Source organism: Fringilla coelebs, assembly GCF_963513975.1.
Source record: "Fringilla coelebs genome assembly, chromosome: 2".
NCBI lineage: Eukaryota > Metazoa > Chordata > Aves > Passeriformes > Fringillidae > Fringilla > Fringilla coelebs.
The window spans coordinates 63,945,090-63,969,437 of NC_140029.1; the positions used below are offsets into that span (position 1 = coordinate 63,945,090).

Genomic DNA, 24,348 nt, shown 5'->3' on the forward strand with positions numbered 1-24,348 from the left:
ATGGATGGTACATAAACCTCAACAAGCTGATATTGTAATTATCTGCCTTGAAGGTCACAAAATACTATTAATGATGTTCCAAGTAACAAGGACCCTTTTCCCCCTAGAATTTCCCTTGAGAACATACTTGGCTGAAATAAAATTTTATATATATTAAGAATATAATCTTTTTGCAGTGCTCATAAAATAAGACTTTAATTGCATTAGTGAAGACGCAACACTTCATAAGCCAATACATAATTCAACTGAGAATACTGATTTTTCAGTCTGAATTAAAAGTAACCTGAGAGTATAGCCAGTTTCCATATGATTAACACATGCAGCAAGCTAAGAATTCACCTATATCTAATTTCCAGTAAGGTTTCCTTTGCCCATGAATTCAGGAGACTTTTAAAAGATAAATGAAAAACTGTTGTGAAGTGAAAAGTTTTTTATGGTAAAGGAACTGAAACCATTAACTCAGAAACAACTGAAAATTTCAAATTCTTAAGTATATCTTCCCATTCCACAGAAAAGACCCTTTATTTTTTCCTGAAAATTTCAACTGTCAGAAAAAAACATGGTCAAGGATCCCTGCAAGACTGGCTGTCTGTTTGGAGCCATGGCAATCACTTTGCCTGGGCTGGTAGTTCTGGGTAAATGGACACTGTGCATGTACCAGTATCTGCACACCTCTGCAGTTGCTACACAGCCTATTTCACAGACATGCAAATCTACAGTAAGTTTTCTCCATGTGCAAAAAGTCTTACACTTCCAGAAATGTCAAGCTCACAGTGCATGAACTGGCCATGCCTAGGAAATCTTCACCCAAAAGTCCTAGAAATAGGTGAGCATTGCAAGATTTATTAGACTACTGACCTGTTGTGCCTACTTGCAGTCATCCTATTTGTTAAAAATTCTCACTGGACATGTTATGAGCCATAGTGAAGCATGGCTGTGTCTAAACTAGCAAATAAATCAACCCAGAGTGCCTTCCATGGGCCCAAGGGAAGAAGCATGATGCTGACAGTGTACTCTTCCCCCAACACAGGGTGGCCCTGGGTGGCGGGCTGACCCTCAGTGTCAGATGTCCCCTAAAACGACTCTGTCACTCTCCTCATCTGCTGGACAGGGGAAAGAAAATATAAGGAATGGTTTTTGGATAGAGATATGGGCAGGGAAAAATCACTCAACAATTACCATCATGGGCAAAATAGATTCAACTTGAGGAAATTAATTTATTGCAAATCAAAGCAGAGCAGGGTAATGAGAAATAAACCCAAATCTTAAAACATGCACCCCTCACTCTCCCCCCCCCTTCTTCCAGGCAGGGCTCAGGTTCACTCACAATTTCTCTACCTCTGCCCTGCCAGTGGTGCAGGGGGATGGTGAATGGGGGCTGCGGTCAGTTCATCACACATTGTCATCACACATCCTCAGCAGGATGACTCACTCTTTCCCTGCTCCAGCACAGTGTCCCTCCCACAGGAAACAGTCCTTCACAAACTTCTCCTACATGAATCCTTCCCACAGGCTGCAGTTCTTCCCAAATTGCTCCTGTGTGGGTACTTTCCATGGGGTGCAGTCCTTCAGGAATGGGCTGCTCTAGTATAAGTCCCCATGGAGGCACAGGTCCTGCCAAGAGCCTGCTCCGGCACAAGCTTCCTGTGGGGGGACAGCCTCCTTTGGGGCATCCACTTGCTCTGGGTGGGGTCTTGCACGTGCTGCAGGTGGATCTCTGCTCCACTGTGGACATCCACGGGCTGCAGGGGCTCAGCTGCCTCCCCTGCCTCCCCAGGTCTGGGAATCTCAGCTCTGGTGCCTGGAGCACCTCCTGCCCCTCCTTCTCCACTGACCTTTGTGCCTGCAGAACTGCTGCTCTCGTGGAGTCTCACTCCTCTTTCTGTCTGCAACAGTGCAGTTGTTTTACCCCTTCCTAATGCTGCTATCCCAGAGGCACTACCACTGTCACTGCAGGGCTCAGCCCTGGCCAGTGGAGAGTCTGTCCTGCAGCTGGCTGGCATTGGATCTCTCAGAGATGGGGAAAGCTTCTGACAGATCCTCACAAAAGTGACCCCTGTAGCCCCTCCTACTACCAAAACCTTGCCATGCAAACCCAACTCACATTGCTCACACTACTTATTGGGCAAAGTCTTGCTGTCCCTGGCATTGTGCTGTTGCAGTATCTGGGAAGTTTACTACCTGGCACAGGATTAAGCCTGGAGTTGCTACCAACTAGACAATACAGATGGTTTCTGGACAGTGTTTGAGGGCATATTCTAACCCTGTTTATTTTACTACTCCTGATACCAGTTACAGTCAGAGTTACAGTAAAGAAGCCACAACCAGGAATTATGCAAGAAGCAGGAGAAGACATCTGTGTTCTGTGGGAATTGGCCACTCCAACAGGGGAAGAACCAATAACTTCTCTTAAATACATTTCTTCATGTGTGAGGACAGTGTTTGTATTCTGTGTCAAATGAGGCTTCTTGGACCTAAAACTCAGGTGTCTCCAGCTGCTGTTCTTTCCAAAGCCCCTCATGCCGGTGCCTTCTGCTTACAGCTCACCTGCTTTCACTTGTAGGCAAAGCTGGCTTCTCATACAACCACTACACAGCTCACACTTCTGACCCCACGGAGGGATTTCTGGGCATGACCACAGATGGGAATAGGCAGATAACCCCTTCTAATATATCTGGGGTTTAGAATAACAACAACAAAACAAAATTCACCAGTGAAACTCATTTTCTAATGAATTTGAGTTCTGTAGGTGATTGAATTTTCCTTTGAACTGTGGCAAAAGCTCAAGTTCTTGTTAGACACCACATAATCCATGCACATGTTAGCCATTTTACAAATGCTATTTATCAAAGCTGGGAAGCCTTCAGGAATATTCACACATACATGTGTTGTGGTTTAACCCCAGCTGGCAGCTGAGCACCATTGCAGCTGCTCACTCACTCCCACCCTTCCTGGTCAGGAAGAGAATCAGAAAATCTTCAAAACCCTCAGCCTGTGAGGGTAGGAACAGTTTAACAATTCAAACAAAATAAAATATATTAATAATACTAATAACATTAATTATAATAATAACAACAATATTCATAATGAAAAGGACAGGGAGATAAATAAACCCCCAAAAACCAAGCAATGCTCAATACATTTGCTCACCATGCACTGACTGATGTCCAGCCGGTCCCCAAGCAGTGATCTGCTTCTTCTGGCCAACTTCCCAGAGTTTAAATACTGAAATACTGGCCATGATGTTCTGTAGTATGGAATACTCCTTTAGCCAGTTTGGTTCATCTGACCTGACCATGTTTCCTCCCAGGTTCTTGTGCACCTGCTGGTTGGCAGAGCAAGGGAAACTGAAAAGCCCTTGATTCAGAGTAAGCACTACTTAGCAACAATGAAAACGTCAGTGTGTTGTCAACATTGAGATATATTCTCATACGAACTTCAAAATACACCACTGTACCAGCTACTCAGAAGAAAATTAACTATCCCAGCTGAAAGCATGAAAACAAGAAAGGATAATTAAGAGAGAGAAATCTTGGCTAGGATATTGATATTCCACTACCTTACGGCATTTGAACATCAAAAGACTCACGACTAAGGCATTTAGAATTTGTAGATTTTTATCTCACAATCCTCTTCTTCCCAAGAAAGGTCACTAGTGTCATCTGAGATACCCTAAGGTATCTGACACATGTACATGCAATTACAGGTTATGACGAAAGACCTATGGGAGACTTTGCCCTACTAGACCAGAAGTGGATGGCCAGAGTGGTTTCCACTCTGCAGCCAAACTGAGCCCACAGTCAACAAATGCCATGAACTTTAGAGAGCTGATGGGCTGTCCAGAGATGGGTATCTGTTTCAAGGGGACCTGAATGTCATCTGAAAGATGTTTGTTTCATTAGCTTGTGTGTGCACTCTCATAAAATATTGAACTTGCATCAAATGTGTCTGAAGTCAGTGACCCCTTACTGAGGGAGGACTCAGACATGAATACAAATAAACAATATGCTCCCCTAAGCCCTACCTCCTTAGGAGCCTGGGCTATAAACACCACTCAGAGTTTCCATAATCATCTTACCATTGCTGTTGGTTCCCTGTCCTACTCTATTGATGGGGGAGGACAGAGACTTTAATGGCAGCCCCAATAACAGAAATTCAGTGGGTCTCCTGCAAGACTAAGTCTGGGTTTGAAGTGCACAAATGATCATCATTGGTGATAGCTGTGCTTCCCAGATTGGCACACAGTATTTGCTAGGAAGGAGATTAAGTCTGCATGGGATTATCTCTCTGAAGACAGCATTATAAACAGTTCTGTTCTTTGAGATTCCACCTGGTGAGTTTTCTACAAGAGCATAAGTGTGTTGGTTTAGACTTGTATGTCTGAAATCAGAAGTTAACTATGTTAAGTTTCTTAATTAACCATAAGGGACCTCTGTAAGGCTATCTTAATTGTTGCTGGATAAAAGAATTATGAATGTGTTCCCTTAATAATAGAATTGCTGTTAGTATACAGCAGGGAGAGAAAAAATAGCAGAAATAAATCCATTAATCAAACTGTGGTTGTTCAGAGAGAATTCATCAGAGAAAAGAAATAGGAACACCACAGATTAACAGAAATTATAGATGTTTAAAGATGTTTGAAGAGAAGAATAAGTGGCATTTTTGAACTATATGGATAGTTCCTAGGATTAATAGTATTTTAGGATATTCTAGGATAAGTAGTATTCTCACAAATGTCTGAAAAATTTAGACTTCTGTTCCTCAGTACCAAAGGAATGAAGCCTCAATAGAACAACACATAAAGATATGCATATACATATTCTATATGGAAGGTATATATATATATATATATATATATATATACACATTTAAATGGTCGTGTCAGTATACACAGATACATATATAGTGTACGTATCCATGTATATAAACTGTGGTAGAAAGGTGTTAATTTATACTCTGGAAGGAAAATGCAGCCTCAAGACTGTCAAAGTACTTTTGGCTAAAAATAATAACAACAACAACTATGGTACCAGCAAAAATAACAAGAATAATGCCATAACACAGCACATACAAAGTTCACTGTAACATTCAGTCTCAAGTGTTACCTCCTTTCTTACTAACCTGGACATTTTGTTTCATAGCTTTTATTCATGCTCTGCTTTTCAAGTGAACATTTGCTTTCTGAGAGTGTCCTAATGGGGCTGAGAAATTTGTTGAAATACACAGTAAAGGAAGGCAAGGTTAAAATGGCTGCTATCATGCTTTTGATGCAACAACTTTTAATCTGAAAATATTAGTAAAGACTCATACATTTGGCTTTTTTAAAAAGAAACATATTTCAGGGGTTTTGTAGGCTTTTTTTATTTGGTTGGTTTTGGGGGAGGTTTGGGTGTGGGGTTTTTTGGGGTTTTTTTGGTTTTGCTGTTGGTTGGTTGGTTGGTTGGTTGGTTGGTTGGGTTGGGGTGGGGGGGTTGGTTTGGTGGTTTTTTTGTGTGTGTGTTGGTTTTTTTTACCAGTGTCTGAGTCATAATGAGGATATTTTGCAGTAACTTACTGCTGTGGATAAATGTATCAAGCACATTAAACAAGTGTTGCTACTGTTCACTTCAAGCCAGCTCACAATCTGCATACTCATTCAACATTTTTCTCTAAACAGTATACATCATTCTGAGCAGCTTCTATAAACAGACCAAGGTCTGCTTGCTATAGCAACACACCTCCAATAAGTGAGTTTTCTGGCTGATTAAACAGAGGAACAATAACACTTCTTAGATCTAGCATACTTGTGTCAAAAAATATCTGCTTGTGCTAACCCCATAGTAAGGGGTTAGCATATTCTTAGGGTCCGATGGATACACCAAAAACAGGGGGAAAGGGAGAATGATAACAGTGATCATAACTGTATGTAAACAGGAGCTTCTCCCAGTACAGACAAAAAGAAGGAGCAAAAAAAAAAAAAAAAAAAAAAAAAAAAAACAAAAAAACACTCACCAACAAGTAATGGAGAAAAGTTCTTACCTTTCATCTGAGGTACCTTCAGTTTGGATATCTACCTCTAGATAGGAGGGCTAACTCTGACATAAATTTATGAAGTAGTCCAGATGGGTGCTACTCTGTTTATCTCCATTTAGTTGAAAAAGACACTATATAATCAGATTGAAACTACACATTTACAGCATAAAATTAGGCAATATGAATCCCATGGTTTCTGTGGTGTGCCTACATTTTCCCTTCTAATTTGGCTTTCTCCTTTTCTCTCTCTTACTGGTATTTGACCTGACACACTGGCAAACTCTTGAACTCAGATTATTTCTATTAAGGCTAAAAACTATAATTGTTACCTATAGGTGCCCAAGGTGATGCAACTTTGTTTAGTGCAAAGGACAAAGTGATTTCTGCTCAGAGCTGGTTAGAATATTTTTCACCATTGCTTGAGTGCTTTTAAATATATACTGTTATTTTCCTAAAAATTTACTATTGTCAATAAGAGAAGCACTTGCTTAGACAAATGCTGTTGAACAACAATTTAAAATAATTATTTTTCAGCTTGACAGATTGACTTAAAATTTCAGTTAGAAATTCAAACAATGTTTTTAAGGTTTGCAGTGCCAGTATGGGTTCTTTCTGGACAATGCCATCTCTGTGTCTGGCCTCCATATTTCAATTTGTTTCAATGCTACACATGCTTTGTTTTGAATAAAACCAAACAAAGCAATAATTTGGCCTGTGATTAACTTAGGACAGTATTTTAAACTAGATAACTTAAAATGGATCATTATTATCATGGTACATCCATTAGTTACATGTATCACTAGGCCTTTTGCTGGCATTAAATGTAACCCTTGATTCCCTACAAGCAGGTGACCCTTAAATGTGCAGAGCAATGGATTTTAAGCCACGTATTTGAATACTTGAACCACTGAAGCATAAAGTAGATAAACTTGGCCCATATTTGTTGAAACAATGTAAAATGAAACATAATTATGTGGAAATAATTTTCTCTTTTAAACAACAACCTCTACTTAAAAATGAATCACACTTCTTTGCATAGTCTTTTGTTTTTTGCTCTGAGCAAAGTTTAAAACTGCCTCCACTTAAAACTAGTGTAGGGTAGAAGGAAGGAGTAAATTCTGCAGCTGAAGGTGGACAAGAGGTAGCATTTCTTTGGCACCAAAAGTAAGTAATTTTTGTTTGGCAAAAAGGGATGCTTGCATTTGCACAGATATTTGCATTATAAGAAGCAGGCCTAGCAGAAATGAATGAACAGACAGCACGTAGGTGAAGTCTGAATGCAAATCAAATGCCTCCGAAATGTGGAAAACAATTGTCCTCAGATTGGGTTAGGGTTAGTCCCATATTGTATGCATTTAACTTTCTGGACTTAATGAGTCATATGGACCCAAATGAGAATGCCCATGTGCATGAAATTAAGATTTGAGTATATAAAAAGGATATCACCGCAGCAGTTCAGATCAGTCTGGTGTTTTAAACATCAGCATTTTCTTTCAGGGAGACACCATTACAGTTTAAAAGTGTTGGCAAGCCTGAAAGTAAAGTATTTAATTCTTAAGCAAGTAAGATTTTAGTATCATCAGCTCTTGACAGAAATCCCTAATTAGTTTATCTTTTGCTTATAATGATATAGTATATCCTCTGTTTATAAAGGGGAACAGTATATATCAAGTGTGGATGAGTAACAGCAGAAAGTTTTAAATATTTAATACGTATAAATTACTGCATAATTTCTATTCCAAAACTGATGTCATCCTAGAGCCTTGTCCAGGCCTATTTGAGAATTTCCGTTTGGGGCATTTCAAAGTATCTGAGAAAAACATTTCTATCTGAAAGTTCCTGGAAAAGGACATTATAGATCCCAGGGCCAATATACATCTAGAGATTGTGGGAGATGCTCATAAATCAAAAGAAATGAACAGCTGAAATGTCCATTCAGCCCAGTTGATGGTAGGAGTACTCAGCACCTCTGAAAATTAGCTTGCTTACCAGGTCCCTAAATAAGGATGGATTGGTGCTTTGAAAAATGTGAGCTTAATAAATCAGTTTTGTAAACACACAGCAACACTTGCTACAACATTTCCATCACACACTACAGCCAGGGAGCAAATAGGAGCTCTGGAACAACTGCAGCTTGTGCTTCTAGACTTGATCCTGACACACGCTGCATCTGGAGGCTGGCAGACTTGGATTCCTGGCTTTTCCAGAGCTTTGTAAAGCTCAGTGGTGCAAAACATGCTAAGAGCCACCATTTTCAGGACTAGAAGCCAAGTCTTACAGAGAACCCTTTTGTCCACATGGAAGGCTTTCCTTCTAGGAAGGTTTCAAACACAGCTATCAGCACTGTTCTGCTCTTCCAGCATTTTTGTGTAGATCACAGTGGAACTGGTGAGCTTCCTTCTCTCTTTGCTAACACAAGAAGTGAGGAGAATTTTACAAGACCCATCAGCAAGTGTTGCAATCCAGGCATGTCCCACAGCAAATTGCAATCACTCCGAGAGCAAGTGATTTCTCCAGGGACTTCAAAACACATGGTGCAGCGTGATCTTTGGCACTTAAATCTTGCCTTACTTCAATCAGTGGGAAAAAAAGTCAGAAAAATTAAAATAAAACAAATTTAGATTAATGTAATCTCAGTGATGAAGGTATATGCTCAGACTTCAAGAAATTATGTTTTTTAGCCTTACATCAGCTCAGCTGTTTTGCATATGCTGGCCTTGGTTAGTTCTGCTCTGTATGTTTTTAATATTTGTTTCATATCTCTGAGATTTACAATTGATATGCATACTTTAATACTTTTGATAACATAATATTTATTCCTAAATCTCTGGGAAGGTGGCCATCAGTCCAGTCTTGTGCGGGTAAAGCCAAGTTTACGTACATATACGTACATGTGCACGAAATACTCATTTTGTGTTGTGGCTATGGCTTCTCAGTGAGCTCTGGAGGTAAAGAACCTATTTACCAGGATCACGTTGTACACATGACCCACACAGCTGGGCAGGATGATGGCTAAGAGAGAACTGTGGCTCTGCCCTTGACCAGCCCTGCAGGACTGGGGCTCCATTTAATGGCCAGGGCTGGCAGGCACCTCTGCAAGGCTCTAATCCAGCTCCCTCCTCAGGGCTACGGCTACAGTGGCTGCTCAGAGCAACACCCAGTCTGGATTTTGATACCTCCACTGATAGAGACGCCACAGTCATTCCAGACAACCTGCTCCACTAAAGACACATTTTCCTATGTCTAAATGGAATTTCCTTCAGTCGGTGCCGTTTGTGTGAAGCCCTGTCACATTGTTAGAAAGAACTAACTACTACAGTACTGACATGCCATGAGGTGAAACAAGATATGGCTGGAAAAGGGGGACATGCAGAGGTGGGGCAGCACTTTTCCTGGACAAACACTCTTGTCCTAGTTCTTGGAGATGAGCATAACACAGTACAGTTCAAGTACGGGAATGATGAAGCCAGGAGGCAGACATGGACTGTAGAGAGGGATCAAAACCACCCAAGCCCCCCAGAGCCCTCCGACCCATTTCCAGAAAGATCGGACTGTACTTGGTAACTAATTTACACGGAAAGTGAGAAGCCTGTCTTCAGGATGGAGAAAAACTATCCATAAAATGGTACTCCTCCCAAGCCTGGGCAGCGACCCCTACGACCGTGAGCTGGATCAGTGCTGGAATCAGGACTGGCGATCTCTTTTCCTCTCTCTCTTTCTCTCTGCCCCTCTTTAACTCATCTCTTCCTTTCTCTCTTCCCTTTCAACTTACCCCTATATCCAAAACCCACTGCCGTGTGCTTACACATTAGGTCAGGGACTAACAAAACAATTTCCACGCCAAGTGTGCGATTCACTAATAAAACTTTCTAATTGTTTGCGGACCCTGAGACTTCTGATTTCTGCCGCTTATCTGGACCACGAGCGTTTGGGAGCCTCGGGTGCTGCCCTCCCCTTGCGGGTGAGACATCCCGCCCGCCCGAGTCCCGTGGGGCGGCGGAGAGGAGAAGCGCGTCCGCCGCGCTCTCTCCCGCCCTCTCGCCACGGCCGTTCCGCCCTCTCCCTCCGTGTGCCGGGAAGGGGAAGAGGCGGAGCGGCGCCTCATCCCGAGTCATGGCCGCGCCCCGCCGCCGCCCGGCCCCTTCCCTTCGCGGCCCGCCCCGCCCGCCATGTTGCGGCGGCGGCGGCGGCGGGAACGGGAGCGGCGGGATCGCGGGGCGCTCGGAGCATGCGGGGCGCACGGAGCGGGCAGGGCGCGGAGCGGCGTTCCGCGGGCGCGGCTCCCGCGCAGTGGGTGCTCATTGCCCCAGGTAACCCGGCGGGGTCGCTCCGCGGAGGGGCTCTGCCGCAGCTCCCAGCGCTCCCGCCCCGCCGGCCGGCTCGGGCGGGAGGCGGGCTCTCGTCCCCGGGGCCTTGGGCAGGTGCCGGGGCTGCTGCGGGCGGCCGGGCCCCGCCCGGCTGTGCTGAGGCCGCTTTGGGACGCGGCCTCTACACGAGGCCACGCACGGTACCGCCCTCCCCTCTCCAGGGACCCCGTTTCCCTCGCTGGATCAGTGCGTTTGATTGATGTCTGTCATTAGCGTTATTACCGAGGGCTCTTGCCACCGATGTCCCTGATGGGGTCTGGCTGTCCCCTCCCCGCAGGTGGCGGCCCCTCTTGCCTCCATCCCCTCAGTCCCTTCCTGCAGTTTTTGAAGGAAAGGGTGTAGTGCCCTAAGCCACGGCTGTCAAACAGACTTCAGTCCTACACCAGAGTGAGATCTCCTCAGCTCCTGATGGTGAAGCAGCAGAGCTGCACACGGCAGCTCTGCCGGTGCAATATCCACTGTCTTGCGGAGGCTCACTCTCTCCCATGCCGCGCTGAATCACTGGGAGGATGCCTTTGCTCCTTCATGTGTTTCTGCCTAGTATCCGGTTTAAACAAACAGATCGCAAAATGTTTTGCTGTTAAAAAGGATGAGTGAAACGGGATGTGTTCAAATGACAAGACATTAAGAGGAAGTAGACAACTGTCTTTTCCTAGCTTGGTTTTTAAGGAAGTGTGACTTCCATGATTATCTGTGGGCCAGCTTTGTACTGTGGCTATTTCCTAACTTGCTCATAACTGGAGAGTGTTAATAACCAAGCGTGATAAAAAGGATGAGTTCTTTGGAGTAATTTTCTGAGCTTTGCCTGTGATGTTGTGAGAAATGCTGTAAATGGCACCACTGAAGGAGAGGTATAGCAAGAGCTTCATTCAGCAAGGGTTGAAAATAAGGCAGGAACTCAATTTTGAGGCATGTGCCCATAGGAAATCAGGCTTCTCTAGTTACATGAGAAACAGAACCAATAGCTATGATTTCACTGATTCCTCTCTTCCTCTAGTTTTAACTTTTCAGTTCCACTCTTTGTTATCTGACATGCTTGATGCCTAAGAAAGGAATTTATAAAGTGAGGAATTCCTTTTTTTAATATTGACTCTATGCAGACTAGGATTTAAAGCTGAATCTCGTATCAGATGACTGGCTATGCCAACAGATGTCCATACTGTGCAAATATTTACAAATATGCTTAGCTTATGCATGAGTAGTCAGTTCTGTGGAGTAAGTTAAATTCTTCAGTAAGTGTTTGCAGGATTGGAGCCAGAGCTTGTAACTTTCATGAAGCCAGACAGTTTGTATTACCAATTATGCCAGCACAGCTCTGACAAAATTTATATAGTACTCCAGACCTGTAAGAAAGTTTATTAAGCCTTAGTTGAACTTCAAAGCACATAGTGATTTAAAAAAAAAAAGTCTGTGGCTGATAAATTCAGAACTCCACAGCTGATGAGAGCCAGCCAAATGAACCATTTCATGATTTTAGTTTTGTTTTAGCATTATTTTCAGAAAAGCTTTTTTTAAGTTAACATGTTGCCACTTTTCACAATTTTGCATTTCATAACTGCTCTGTTGAATGAATCTTGGAATTTTTTCATTGGCTGTTTAGCAGAATCTGTAGTAGGAAGACCTGATTACTTTCAGGAATGAAGATGGTTGCAATTGGATTTAGAACAAAAATGTCCTTTGACGGTAAAATTCTATTCATATGACAATCTCTATCTTTGTAATCCTGTATGGCATTATATTACATACATACCTAAAACCAGCTGGTGCAGATAAGTACAGGATCTGTTTCTGGGTGTGAGTTCAATGCCATTTGTTCCTGAGTCTACTAAAAAAAGCTTGTCTGCTTTAATATGGGAGGTTATGAAATTACTGCTGATTTTCTTGTTTAAGTACACATTTATATGCTGTTATATTGCATGGATAATGAATTGTTGCTCTGCCATTCAGAGCATGTGTGATGACTGATGAGACAAATTTCAGTTTTATTTTTGATTTTGTAGTTTTTGTATTGGTTTCAGTGTTCTGGAAACAGCTCAGAAACAAGGAATCTCTTCTGCGCATGTTCCTTGTTGAAATCATGATTATGGCTAGAGGAATGCAGTCAGAAAGAGTTTTTTACCAATGCTGTGAACTGTTTTTAGAGGGACAGGCTGTCACTTTCTGTAGCAAGTGATTAATTCTGTCAAATTTCCAGCACTGTAAAAGTTTGGTAATTAGTGGTCCTCTCATGCCTGCTCATCCCAGGGCAGAGCTACAAACTGTATGCTCAGCAGTTACTTTGCACGGTTTGTAGAGGTGGGTGAAGGTGGGGAGGGGAAGCAGGATTGACTGAGCCAGTCTTTGCCCTCGCCAGCCCTTCTGCCTCACCAAGACAATTGGGCTGTTTGGCATGGGGGAATCACACAAAGAGAGTCCAAGTAGGAAGGGAAAAGAAGAGCCTTGGACAGTCATGTGTGAGCTGACTGCTAAGCAACATCTGGATGAGATTTCAAATTTTACCTTTGGAGGTGGTAGTCTGCCCTTGGCCTGGTGAGAGGTGTTGTGATGGTGTTAGGATGCTGATACTTGCTTTTTTCTCATGAAGACAGGACAATTTGACATGCAAATACAGTCATATTTTTGATTTGTTTTTGTAAGTGTAATGATTCCATGGTTAGGGATTGAACCACCAAGGGTAGGACAAAGAGGGAAGCCAGAAGTGGTGGGAGAGGAGTTAGGAAGTGCTGCTCAGGCAGGGTGAGAAGAGGGTGGTAACCATGTTCATCACTCCAGAAAGGCTGGAAGCTGCTGATGTACCTTGTGCAGCCTTATTAGGAATGTGTAGTGAAAGGCTGAGAAATGGATATGAATGGCCAGGAGAGAAAACAGTGAACAAATAGCAAGGCTCAGGGTAGATGGAGGGATTGATTGTTGTGGAGGAAGGTGAAAGGACAGAAGACTTGGTCGTGTTGGTAATGGTAGAGCTGTGAAACAGAGTCAGCTCTTAGGGCCGTTTCTGCAGTTGCAGATTAACTGTGCAGTGGATATACAGGCACCAGATTTAGCCTGGGGCAGGCTCAGCTCAGCACTAGCAGTTTATTAGTTCAAGTGCTGTGCCATGTTAACACATCTCTGCTGTTTCCAGAACCAGCTTTGCAGTGCAGCTGCTTTCAGACAGTGTCTGAACTAATAAGTCCTGATGGACCAAGCTGGCTCTGCGTAGACCCACTTGGGTGTTTCTGTGCTGTGCTCCATGTTCCAGGGGATTTTATTAGTTTGGCTGGAAATCTGGATCTGAGCTTGCTTTGTGCAGAGTAGTTGACGTCGATGGTTAAGAAGACCTCCCGAATCTGGAGTTCTGGAGGAATCGTGGTGCAGAGACACCAACGTGCTAACGAGTCCTGAAGGACCACACGGGCTTCGATGGTGGATGGCTGAGTTTCCAGATAGTGCTTTCCTGCATTTCTAGTGGGAGTTGGGTAATCAAGCCTGTTACATTACCCTTGTATCCAAACTGCTTTTCCGTGAGAATGTAGAAATGGCTGTACTGGCTTTCTGTTGTTGGTCTAGCTACTGGACAGGTACAAGAGACAAGTAGTAGCTCCTGGGGATTAAACCTTGGCTCTCTCACGGCTACAAAGTTACTAATGATGTGCTTTAATGGAGCAGATTCTGTCTGTATTTACTGAGTATCCATGTACTTAAAAAAAATACTGCTACTTTTAACGTGAATGTAGGAAATTTCTACCTACCTTTTCATCTGGGGCCATGGAATTACCATTTTTATGTGTTCTCTGAAAATCATAAGAGCTAGAAGTTATTTTCTAGACTGAAAAATATTGCTGAGACCCAGCAGTATTTTAGGGCTATCTAAATCTGAAGGCAGGGTTTTGGAAGACTCTCAAATACTGTGGTAAAGTCACTGTGTCTGACATAGATGTGATCTGAGCTCTGTATAACAAATAAAACATTCTTACGCAATGGCTTCAAACTGGTCTTACAAAATCACACTAGCTGCTTAACAGGATTGGTGTGAAGGACAGTGTCTTTTTCAGTATTCCTCAGGAATAGGTGTTGTGTCAGAACTGAAACTATTTATATCCTTCGCTGGTTTTAGCAAAGAGGTCAGGAATTGAAGGCAGTTTTCTAAGTGTGATGTTCCACTCTACGCCTAAAGTTAAGACTGATGTGTTTAATATGTTCTGTCTTTGTCTGCATTAGGAAAATAAGTAGGGTTTAGCTGCTGAAAATTATTCTTGACCTTTATTTTTCTGAGCTAGGCAAGTTTAGCTGAGCACATTTTTTCAGTCTGCTGTTTTCTTAAACAGTAAATTGATTAGCTCTTTTATTGTTTTATGGGAACTGCCATATGAATAGAACTGGAAGGGTTGCAATGGGGGAGGGAAATTTAGCAATCCTATTATTTTTAGGAATTACTTATTCAAAAATAAAAGGAGCAGTTTCAAATTATACTTGGCAAATTGTTTGAACAAATCTCATATATGCCAGAAGTCAAATGGAGGCAGAAATAAATGGACTGTGATGACAAACCATGGGGCATCAGCACGCATGAAATTAATCCTCCATCCTTTCAGTTGAGACTAAAGAACTTTTGTCTCCATGCAGTAACCGAGGAAGTATTTGACTTGAAAATTTTGGGTCATAGTGAGAGAAGGTGTCATAGCATAAGAAGCTGTGGAATACTTAATTTGTGAAAGTGGTTTGCTTTAAAAACAGAAGTAGACAGGTTTTGCATTATTTTTTTTTCCATCCTTGAACTTTGATACATGCTTTCACTTAGTGTTTTAAAAAAAATTCAGTTTATCTGCTACAAAATAGATCACACTGCTGGGCTGTTAGGGTGCTTGAATCAAAAATTGTAATGAGTGTCAAAATTGAGCAGAATAATTGAAAGTTAATACTTTCCCAGAATAATCTAGGTAAAGAACTTGGAAATAATGTTTGCAATAAACAAATAGGTATTTTTTTTAACAGCTGAGTCAAAACATCAGAAAACCTATATGAAATAATTGCACATGTTTATATACCTTTTTAATCAGGCAAATGTGAATATGCTTATTTTAGAACTCTGTGGGCATATTTTACTAAACCTCCCCTTAAACTGGCATTTGCATCTCCTGAACAAAGCCTTTTGCCTGCAGGTAATTTTGCACTCTTTCTTACATGTCATCTCCTAAAAGGCATACTGAGCTCTGCTGTGAATAAAGCAGATATAACTGGCAAGCTAAGGAGCCAGAAGGAAGCATAGCAAATAAAATAACTGAAAAGAGATGTTTTAATGTGTAACACCATCTCCCACTTCTGCTTTCTGCCATCTGGCTTGGAAGAGACCAACTTATGCCAACTTAGGCCTCTCTGCATATGGGAATAGGGCTGATTCAGCCAGTAATACAGCTGCACCAGTGCTGACCCTATAAATATTGAGAAGGGAAGTCTGTAGTTTTTATCCTTTCAAGTGATAACCAGTTCTTGAACTTCTCAAGACTGACCTCCCCTTTATTCAGCTGAAACTCTGCATGTTCTGCCAGGCATCTGGACTTCAGTAATGGGTGAATTAGTATTGTCCATTGCTACTAGTGAGTCCATGAACGTGGGGTTTGTCTGGCTAAGAAGTGAATTGTGCCAGCACAAAGGGAAGCCAAAAGATGCTCTCAGGCTTAAGTCTTTAAATTTAGCTGTATTGCCTAGATGTGTCCTGGAGCAAAAGACCATTCAAACTGTCAAGTAGCATTTCATTCTGAAGTTGTGGTCAAGATAGAAAACAGTGCCTTATTTAGATACTGTGTTTTATTGTACAATGTTCTAAATTATGTCACATTGAACATTGTTTCCCTAGGGCACCAAATAATAAATGGCATGATTACCAAACTGATTATCATTCTGTCTTTTACAATAAGCATGGCAAAAGTACCCTCACTGAAGCAAGTACTATGTACAGTCATAGAAGGAGTAAGGTGATGAGGTAACACCAAGTTTACATAACTGAATAATGATTATTTCCAAAAATTAAATGTGGGCAAGTACAAACCCATACCTTTTAATGTAAGCACCTGCAAAATATTGGCTGTTTGCAGAGGTGAATTGTTCCACTCAATGTTCCCCTGAGTATTATGAGCCAAGGAAGCAACAATGTAGACCTGTGGCTCATATTCTGCTTTCTCAACTCTATCAATTCACACATGATCTGGTTTTCTAATTCGTGTGCATTGGTCAAAGACACCTGTGTCACATGTGGAGTAGGATATATTCTATGTCATCTGCTCCTGCCATGGGTTCTGTCTCTTGTTCCAGTGAGCTTCCTGATAGGATTGAAAGTTATTTACTTCTTCATTGTGGGTGGTTTCTTCTCAGCTGGATAAGTGAACTGAGCTGACTTGCTGTGGGGCCTTGAGCTTGCTAGTTTTGGTGGTACAAAACAAGAAGGGATCAGAGTTGGGGACCCCAGGACTGCACTTTTCTGTGGACTGTGATCTTTGGTCATTTGAAGCCGTTTATGGTACAGACTCTATTCTCAGTCTGTGCACACCTGAATTCATTTATTATACTTGCAGTTAATTACCTTGTAGCTTAGAAAAATTATCAAAAATTTGGGTGATACAAAATACTGGTTTTATTATTTTTCACTAGGCTTTTTTCAGGGCATGCTGCACAACAAAGGACACAGACAGTGAATTAAAGCCGTTTTCTTGAGGGTTGAGATTCTAAAAAGAACACAAATAAAATGTTTAATAGATCTAACCTATCTGTACCCTTAGGCTATACAGTTTAAAGTCTTCCATAAAATGTCTATTTAATGGGCTCCATCATAATGTCTCCATCTGACACACCTTTCATGCACAGTTAGAAGTTAAGAAGGGAATGGAAAAGACTTGTGTAGGTGACGTATGGTTTAATATCTGTTTTTAAATGAAATCTTAACTTTATATTTCCAGACTTAAATAGTTCTTTTTCTTTGCAGGGTGGTGGTGGTTGGGAAATTTGTGCTCTCAGGGGGTTTTTTCCTCTTACGCATTTGACAGATATTTACAGCCTTTTTGCTTGCTTGGCTGGCAGCTTTTTGCATGGGAACTCCATATAACTTGATATTAGCCTGTTATATATAGTATTCTATAAGCATTTTTTAAAAAAAGATGAATAGACTTTGTATCATCCATAACAGTTTCATAGCTCTTAGTGGGAGTTTGACGTTGTTTTTCAATTTATGTTGCTGTACCAGGTAATGCTTTTTTTGTTTTAATGGCCAGATTCATTAGTGCCTCATATCTATCCATTGTGGAAGAAATTATTGCCAGAAATCCTTTGAAAGCTGGTTAATTTTCACTTTGTCTTGTTTATGTACTTTATAAAATTTGCCTGGTTGTATGTCTGACCTCCATGAAACACAATAATCTTTTCTCCTTTTCTTCAGCTGCTTCCTGGAAGTATCTGCCTTCTGTCTTCCTAGGCAGTTGAAAGAGGGACTTGCTGGCTGAGATGCCTGCTTGAGACAGGATTAATAGAGCCCCTCTGTACCCTTCTGTCAGTTTTTTTTTGTCAGTGTGTGTTGTCCTAGGAGAAAATCATGCTGTAATGACACGTGTTAGTGAGCTGACCTGACTGTGGGCCATTGTTGGTAGGGAGTGTACTGTTCAAAAAGCTCTCACCTCTCTCCCCCCAAGTATTCTTGTAGATGACAGAGTTTGTCAGGGCTGAGCTAGGGGAGCTGTTATAATGAGCATAGTGGCAATCATCTGATGTTTTCCTTTAGAATTTAACAAAACTGCTCTTCTTGTAATGTTACTTTTTACTATTTATTTTCTGTAGGGGGTTTTCTTATCTGGAGGTGAACCTTTAAATTGAAAAAAAATTCCTAAGCTTGTTTAACTCAGTTTTGCTAGAAAATGGCTACAATACTGCTTTTTAAGAAGTCTGTGTTTACTTAGCTATAAGAGATCCTTGCTGAAGTAGAAGGACTGATAAATGTAATGGCATTAAAGAAATCCAGTTACCTTTCCTGGCTACAGTCCAGAACACAAATAAGTTAGGTTTGGACACCTAACATCAAAAATCCCTTGCTCAGCATTTTCCTAGTCACGAGGTATTTAAATTCAGATAAATAGGGCCTTCTTTGCCCTTAAGGCCATATTAATACTGCATCCAGTTTTCCAAGCAGGCATTCTGCCAATTGCCTCTTTTTTTTTTTTTTTTGTCTGCCAACTTGACATATAGTAAGCCAATCTATAACAAAAATATACTTCAGATGCCCCTGGAAGTGGAGTGGAATATTGCCTACATTTTGAGGAAATTGAATGTTAAAGAAACTCAAAGAAACCGCTTTTGCCTTCCCTTCTCCTTGTGTGTGAGCATGTCCCTTCAGGCAAACTCTTTTCCGTGGCAGCCGTGTGAGTGTGAGGTGCACTCTGATCCCATTGCCATGAGATACTGGGGCAGAACAGCTCGGGCTCTTGGTTGGGCTTTGATACCTGCTGCCCTCTGTGCCGTGCTGAACCCCTCGGAGCCTGAGGAGCACCAAAGAATCCAGTGGGCAGGGCTGTGCTGCTCTTCACCACCTGGGGAAGAGCTCCTGGCAGGGCCAGAGGGGCAGAGAGAGGGTGCTGAGCCTGGGGTAACATGAGGCAGACCTGGATGAAGGAGGGTGGTTATCTGGTTGGGAAGATAAAGGATTGATGAGGAAGAGAAGGGAGACTGTATTCCTTGGGTTTGTTACACTTAGTGCTCCCTACCTGTAGGTGTCCCCCAGGCTTAGCAGAGATGGATAAATTTAGTGTGTTACTAGCAGGTTAGGAGGAGAACATCTCAACCCAGTAAAGATGCAAATGTCATTAAAACCAGCAAAAAATTAGGAAGGATTGTCAACTTAATTGCTGACAAGATGCAACTTTGGGCTCAGCTGGACTCATTCCCAGTGTTCATCAATCTATGCATGAAGAAAGCAGAGCAAGCGAGCACTGAAAGTTCCTTTGGGGTTTTTTTGTTTTGCTTTTTGTTTTAAAGTTTGAAACTCACATTTGCTGTGTATATTTTAATATGTTCATGTGAAACACATCAAAGTAAACACGTGCAGTGTGTTTCTTTCACTATCATTAATCACTTCAGTGTTTTAAAAAGTAACAAAAAATACACTAATGTTAAACTGTGGTCAAGAATTGAAATATACACAGCTCTAGAAATTGGAAAGTCGCCTTTGCCAGGGCAAATGTAGCTTGACAACCATGTGTTTATGTATCAGCATATGAAGCAAGTCTGCTTAGCAAATATGGATTTTTTCCATTAAAAGCCCTCAACTTATATTGAAACTTTTTGAAGCAGTTTTTCAAGCCACCTGAAGACTCAGTTGAGTATTGAAGAGAAATTTACTTTAAATTCTCTGAACAGCTCTGAGAATTATTACCCTCCAACACTTTTATCACTAAACACAGTTGGTTTTTGTGTCCCGCTTATGTCTTTATCTGGACAACTTCTGTTGGTGGCACAGCTGAATAACAAGGGGTGGACATGAAGGTTGAGTGTTATTTGGGCCTTTTTTTTTTTTTTCAATTCCCATGAGGTGTTAGTGAAGAGCCAGGTGTGAGAAGTCCACTTGTCCTTTTCAGATATGTTGGGGCTTTCAGCCAGGGCGGAGGACAGCTACTTTCAGTTGTTCCTACTTCCCTGTTTGTCAAAGAATTGTGCCACCTCCCTCTTCCCAAACCTGCTGGATGTTTCTGAAAGGGGAAGGAGACAATGTGGCACTTCTGTTCCTTTGAATAATCATGCAGTCTGCCTCTACTGCTCCTCTCTGCTTTCCTCAGCAGCACTGTAACACAAACATCAGCCTGATCTCTGTCAGTCCATTCTCTGGGGTCTGGATACTCATTATATATGTGAAATGTTTTAGTAATTTTCCTTGCTCTGATGAATGCCTGTATGAAAGGAATTGAGGCAGAACTGGCAGTGTGCAGGCTAAGAAAGATGATGCTGTCATGGTGCTCTTTACTGAGATGTGGGAAGTTGTTTTCATAAATATAAGTCAGACTTTCCCTACAAAGAGACCTTGGCTAGAATATAATTAACTGGGGATACTTATAGATGTGTATTTTTGTACTTGAGTCAGCGTCCTTGTGGTAGCTGTTTCCCTCTTTTTTCAGTTTCACAGAAAAAATTATACCTTTGTGGCTCTGCTTTTTATCTTCTGTTTGTTCAAAGATACAGGGAAGAAAATATCTCTAAGGGGCTTCAGCCAGAGGAGCTGCATTCTCTCAGCTTCTTTTTCTTGTGGGGGGAACGAAATGCAGTCTTTATATTACAAGTTTATACATAACAGATAAATAAGTGTGCATGTTTTTCACAGACATAACAACTAGAATAGGCTAATTCCTGCATAATCTGACTTTGTGAAAGCTTTAAACGATAGTTTCTTCCCGTGTGTATTTTACCTTTTGGACTTTCTTAATGTCCACGTTGTGCTTGGCCTGACTAACCAAAGCATTCTCATTGTCTTTGTGACTAATCAGGGCAGCATATCAGTTCATCTTACTTAACTGGGATGTCAAATTTAGGAGTTCTCTTGCCTGAAGGCTCTCTAGGGGGAAGTGGTTTTCAAAATCTAAATCATCCCCAGGTGCATATCTTTCCTGTGACAGATAGAGAGTGCCAGGAAGTCTGGAATCATAATTTTAAGTGCCTTGATCAGGTAGGATGAATTTAGGCTGAGGCGTACAATTTTTAGGCAGATGTGTGTGTGTGTTTTCAAAAAGTGTCAATCCAATTAATTCTGAATGTCTTGGTGAAGCAGATGTGAAATACTTCACAATTTACAAGTTCCTAACTTTTTCCTCTCCCCCTACAGAGGCTGCAATTGACCCCCCAAAGACACCTGACAGCGAACCCTTGTTTACAAAACTGCGCAACCCAAGCACAGGCAAGTTCTGGAACTGTGACACGAGCTTGTTAAAATTCTGGTTGATTTTCTCCACCACCAAAAGACTCATGTTTCTCAAAGCTGAAATAATGATGATAGGTACAAGTCTAAAGTGCCAAAGATACTGCTGGTTATGCCAGATGGTTAATGCTGTGCAAACATTTAGGATTTCTTTTATAATTTTAATTGGTTGAACTGTTTATTCATCAGAAATATTGGCAGAACAAAAAAGGGGTGTAATTTAAGTTCTGTTTTTAAGTGCATTAGTTTTGGGGAGCTTACAGTGTTGGGTGTTGAGTCCAAGCTTTTTTTTAAAATCCAAATTTAGGCTTCTTAGCATTCATCTTATGCTATAAAATAAATAGAATTAGAAGAAGTGATTCAATTGTACTTACCAAGCTTTTTGGGTCTTTTCATTTTTAAATCTAATTTTCTTCTCGTGGCCTGGGTCATGGTGTTTCTTTTCTCCTTAACAGAGGATGAGGCACTTTGAATTCAAAATACACTAGAAAGACCAGCAAATGCAAGCAATTCAATGACACCACCATCCCACCATTACTTTCTTCTAGTCATAGTGTTCTTTTTTTCAAGGATTTTTAATTATTCTATGATTAATTAATAATTGGACTGTGTGATGCTGCAACAGAAACTTGCAGCAAGCCTTTGTTAGGGTTAACATTCTGTTAGAAAAATGTTTTTCATGCTGCTTTTTTTTCCTTTGCCTGAGCTAGCTTCTTTTCCGTAGATTAAAGTTTTATGGTTTTGGTCTGAAATTGACTGCTTGTATTTATATGTATTTACGTATATGTGTGTAACTGAGTCTTCAGATGAATTTTATTGTCACAGTATAGGAACCATATTTGTTCTTGAAAGAGGAAAATTGTCAAAAATAATAATATAGAATGTAAAATCACTTACTCATCATGATACCTGTTTCGTGATTGCTCAGATTTGCAATGGGAATATAAAGCCACATCTATTTTCCACCTGTGTTATTATTTCCTGCTGTAACACACTGCCTTTGTAGTTTGTTATGTTTTTAAAAGCATAGATGTTAATTTGTTTTTCTCTGTGTAAAAAGAGATCTGTTTACCTTGTAGAATCAAAGATCTTGGGAAAGTTTTCTGGGGAAGACCTAAAGTGCAATGATTGTCTGGGTGTGTTCCTTTAGAAGTTACAGGACCTTATTTATAGGCCTGCATAGACTTTTAGCTATGTAGCCTGTTATAAATACAAAGTCTGAAAATGGAAGAACTGAGAACACACTATTAATGTATTTTCCTTACCTTTGTGTCTAACAGATGAATTGTTGATGCCAGATACTGTATAAGTAGGCACTGAAGGACTCAGCACACTATAGAATCGATGCTAACCACTTTATTAAATAAAAGCATGCTTCGTGCTTTATATAGACAGGTAAAATGAACAAAATTTCTGTCCCTTACAAAGACTATGAAGTAGGATCAGACTGCAATTCAGAAGTACCACAAGAACCATTAGTGAAGTTGTGAGCAAAGCTGTCCCGGTTGTCTCTCCATCCCCTGCAGTTCCTGTCTAACAATACTGTAGGGAACCCATGGTGACTGTCCTTTTAGCATAATGACATAAATTAAGGACCTGTACTTATATAATAAGAAGGGTTCTTTCCCCAAGATTTTGTAGCTCAGCACAGGATTTGGCTAGCACACTCCCTGGTAGGAGTCTTAAGTTGTTCAGTCAGCACTTCTGTGAGTAGTTTGATATGGGGCTGATCAAACTGTGGTGTAGACCCTTGTTGAGGGTGCACATGGTAATGATTGAAACTTCTGCTCCCCCCTTATGACTACTCATTGCTCCTCTCCTCCCCTACCCAAAAGAAAAATTATCAGAGTACTGAAATTATATCCTTAAGTGAGGTTAAACATCTGGTCAGCCTTTTGGATAAAGGGGAGAAGAATGCATTACCAGTCATTTTTGGGAATTCATCTGTCTGCCCATTTTTGCTGACCTCCCTCCGCACCTGGGGGTGTCTGCAGACTGAGAAGAGCAGTGCTGATGTCAGCTTTCAGGGCTCAGATTGAGGCTTCTCTGAGCCAGCCCATCATCTGCAAGTCACTGCAGCTTTGCAATTTATCTGCTCTGAACAGGACAGCCCTGCTGTAGTTGCTCTTGTTCCATGAGGATGGATTAATAACCAAGATAGAAGCAGTCCAGCAACAGACTCAGCTGACCACATTTCAGTGGCCCCTTCTGTAGTTGTGGCAACTTCCCATTTCAGATATGAAAAATGCCAGTCCTGTTTGCAATGTGTTTGTCACCCTTTTATTGTAACCCAAAACTAATGTCAAATGGTAGAGCTGTGTTATGGGATGACCTAAAATAAAGCTTTCCTTCTGCTTTCCTAATTACTAAGGTTCTGATGGGTGCTTCAAACCAACTTCTTCAAGTTTCCTTGTTTACTTTATATGTCTACCCATACAGAGTCATCACAATCCATTTTGGTGCACAAAAAAAAGAGAGTATTTCAGATTGTCCATGAAAGGTTTGAGAATTTTGTTCCCCTAACCCAGAGTCTGATATCCTCAAGACAAACATGATGGAAGGAGAGGGGATTCTCTTGTTTTCCACCTTCCCTCTTCACTGCAGAAAAAAGCTGATTTCTTGAGTGAATTTGATTTGGGTTTGGATCAAAGGCTTTGTGTTGTAAGATGAACTATTCACACATCTTATTTATTGATTCAAATTCAGTTTCGTTTATAGAGCTGGTAAATGAACATCTGTATATAATAGTGTTTTTTGTCTGAGCTCTCTTTGTAGTGAGTTTATGTAGACTGTGTGTATGTTTGTGTGTCTGTATGTATATAAGGCACATTCTTCAAACATATTGGGTATTCTTTTGATTTTTCTGAAAGCTTACAAACACAAACCAGATTTCTTTTCAACAGGGGAAGCAACCCTTTACTTATTCAATAGTGGTGCACAGCAGCTGTTTGAAGTAAAAGCTTTTCACGAGGAACGTCGTTCCTGGTTTATAGGTCAGACTGTTCAACAGGGTGAGTTGGATAATGTGTCTTTCCCCCATCTTTAACT

General features: G+C 41.2%; 1 protein-coding gene across 4 annotated transcripts in view; it reads left to right on the plus strand.

The window, feature by feature from the left end:
- The first annotated feature begins 10,189 nt into the window (after positions 1-10,189).
- Positions 10,190-24,348, plus strand: part of RNASEH2B (ribonuclease H2 subunit B) — a 43,217-nt gene continuing 29,058 nt past the window's right edge. For all 4 annotated transcript variants that reach the window (XM_084200927.1, XM_084200924.1, XM_084200925.1 and 1 more), the window contains exons 1-3: positions 10,190-10,322; positions 21,208-21,279; positions 24,204-24,311. In XM_084200927.1, coding sequence (XP_084057053.1) covers positions 10,241-10,322; positions 21,208-21,279; positions 24,204-24,311 — 262 coding nt within the window. In that variant the 5' untranslated portion in view covers positions 10,190-10,240. The remainder of the gene's footprint in view (positions 10,323-21,207; positions 21,280-24,203; positions 24,312-24,348) is intronic.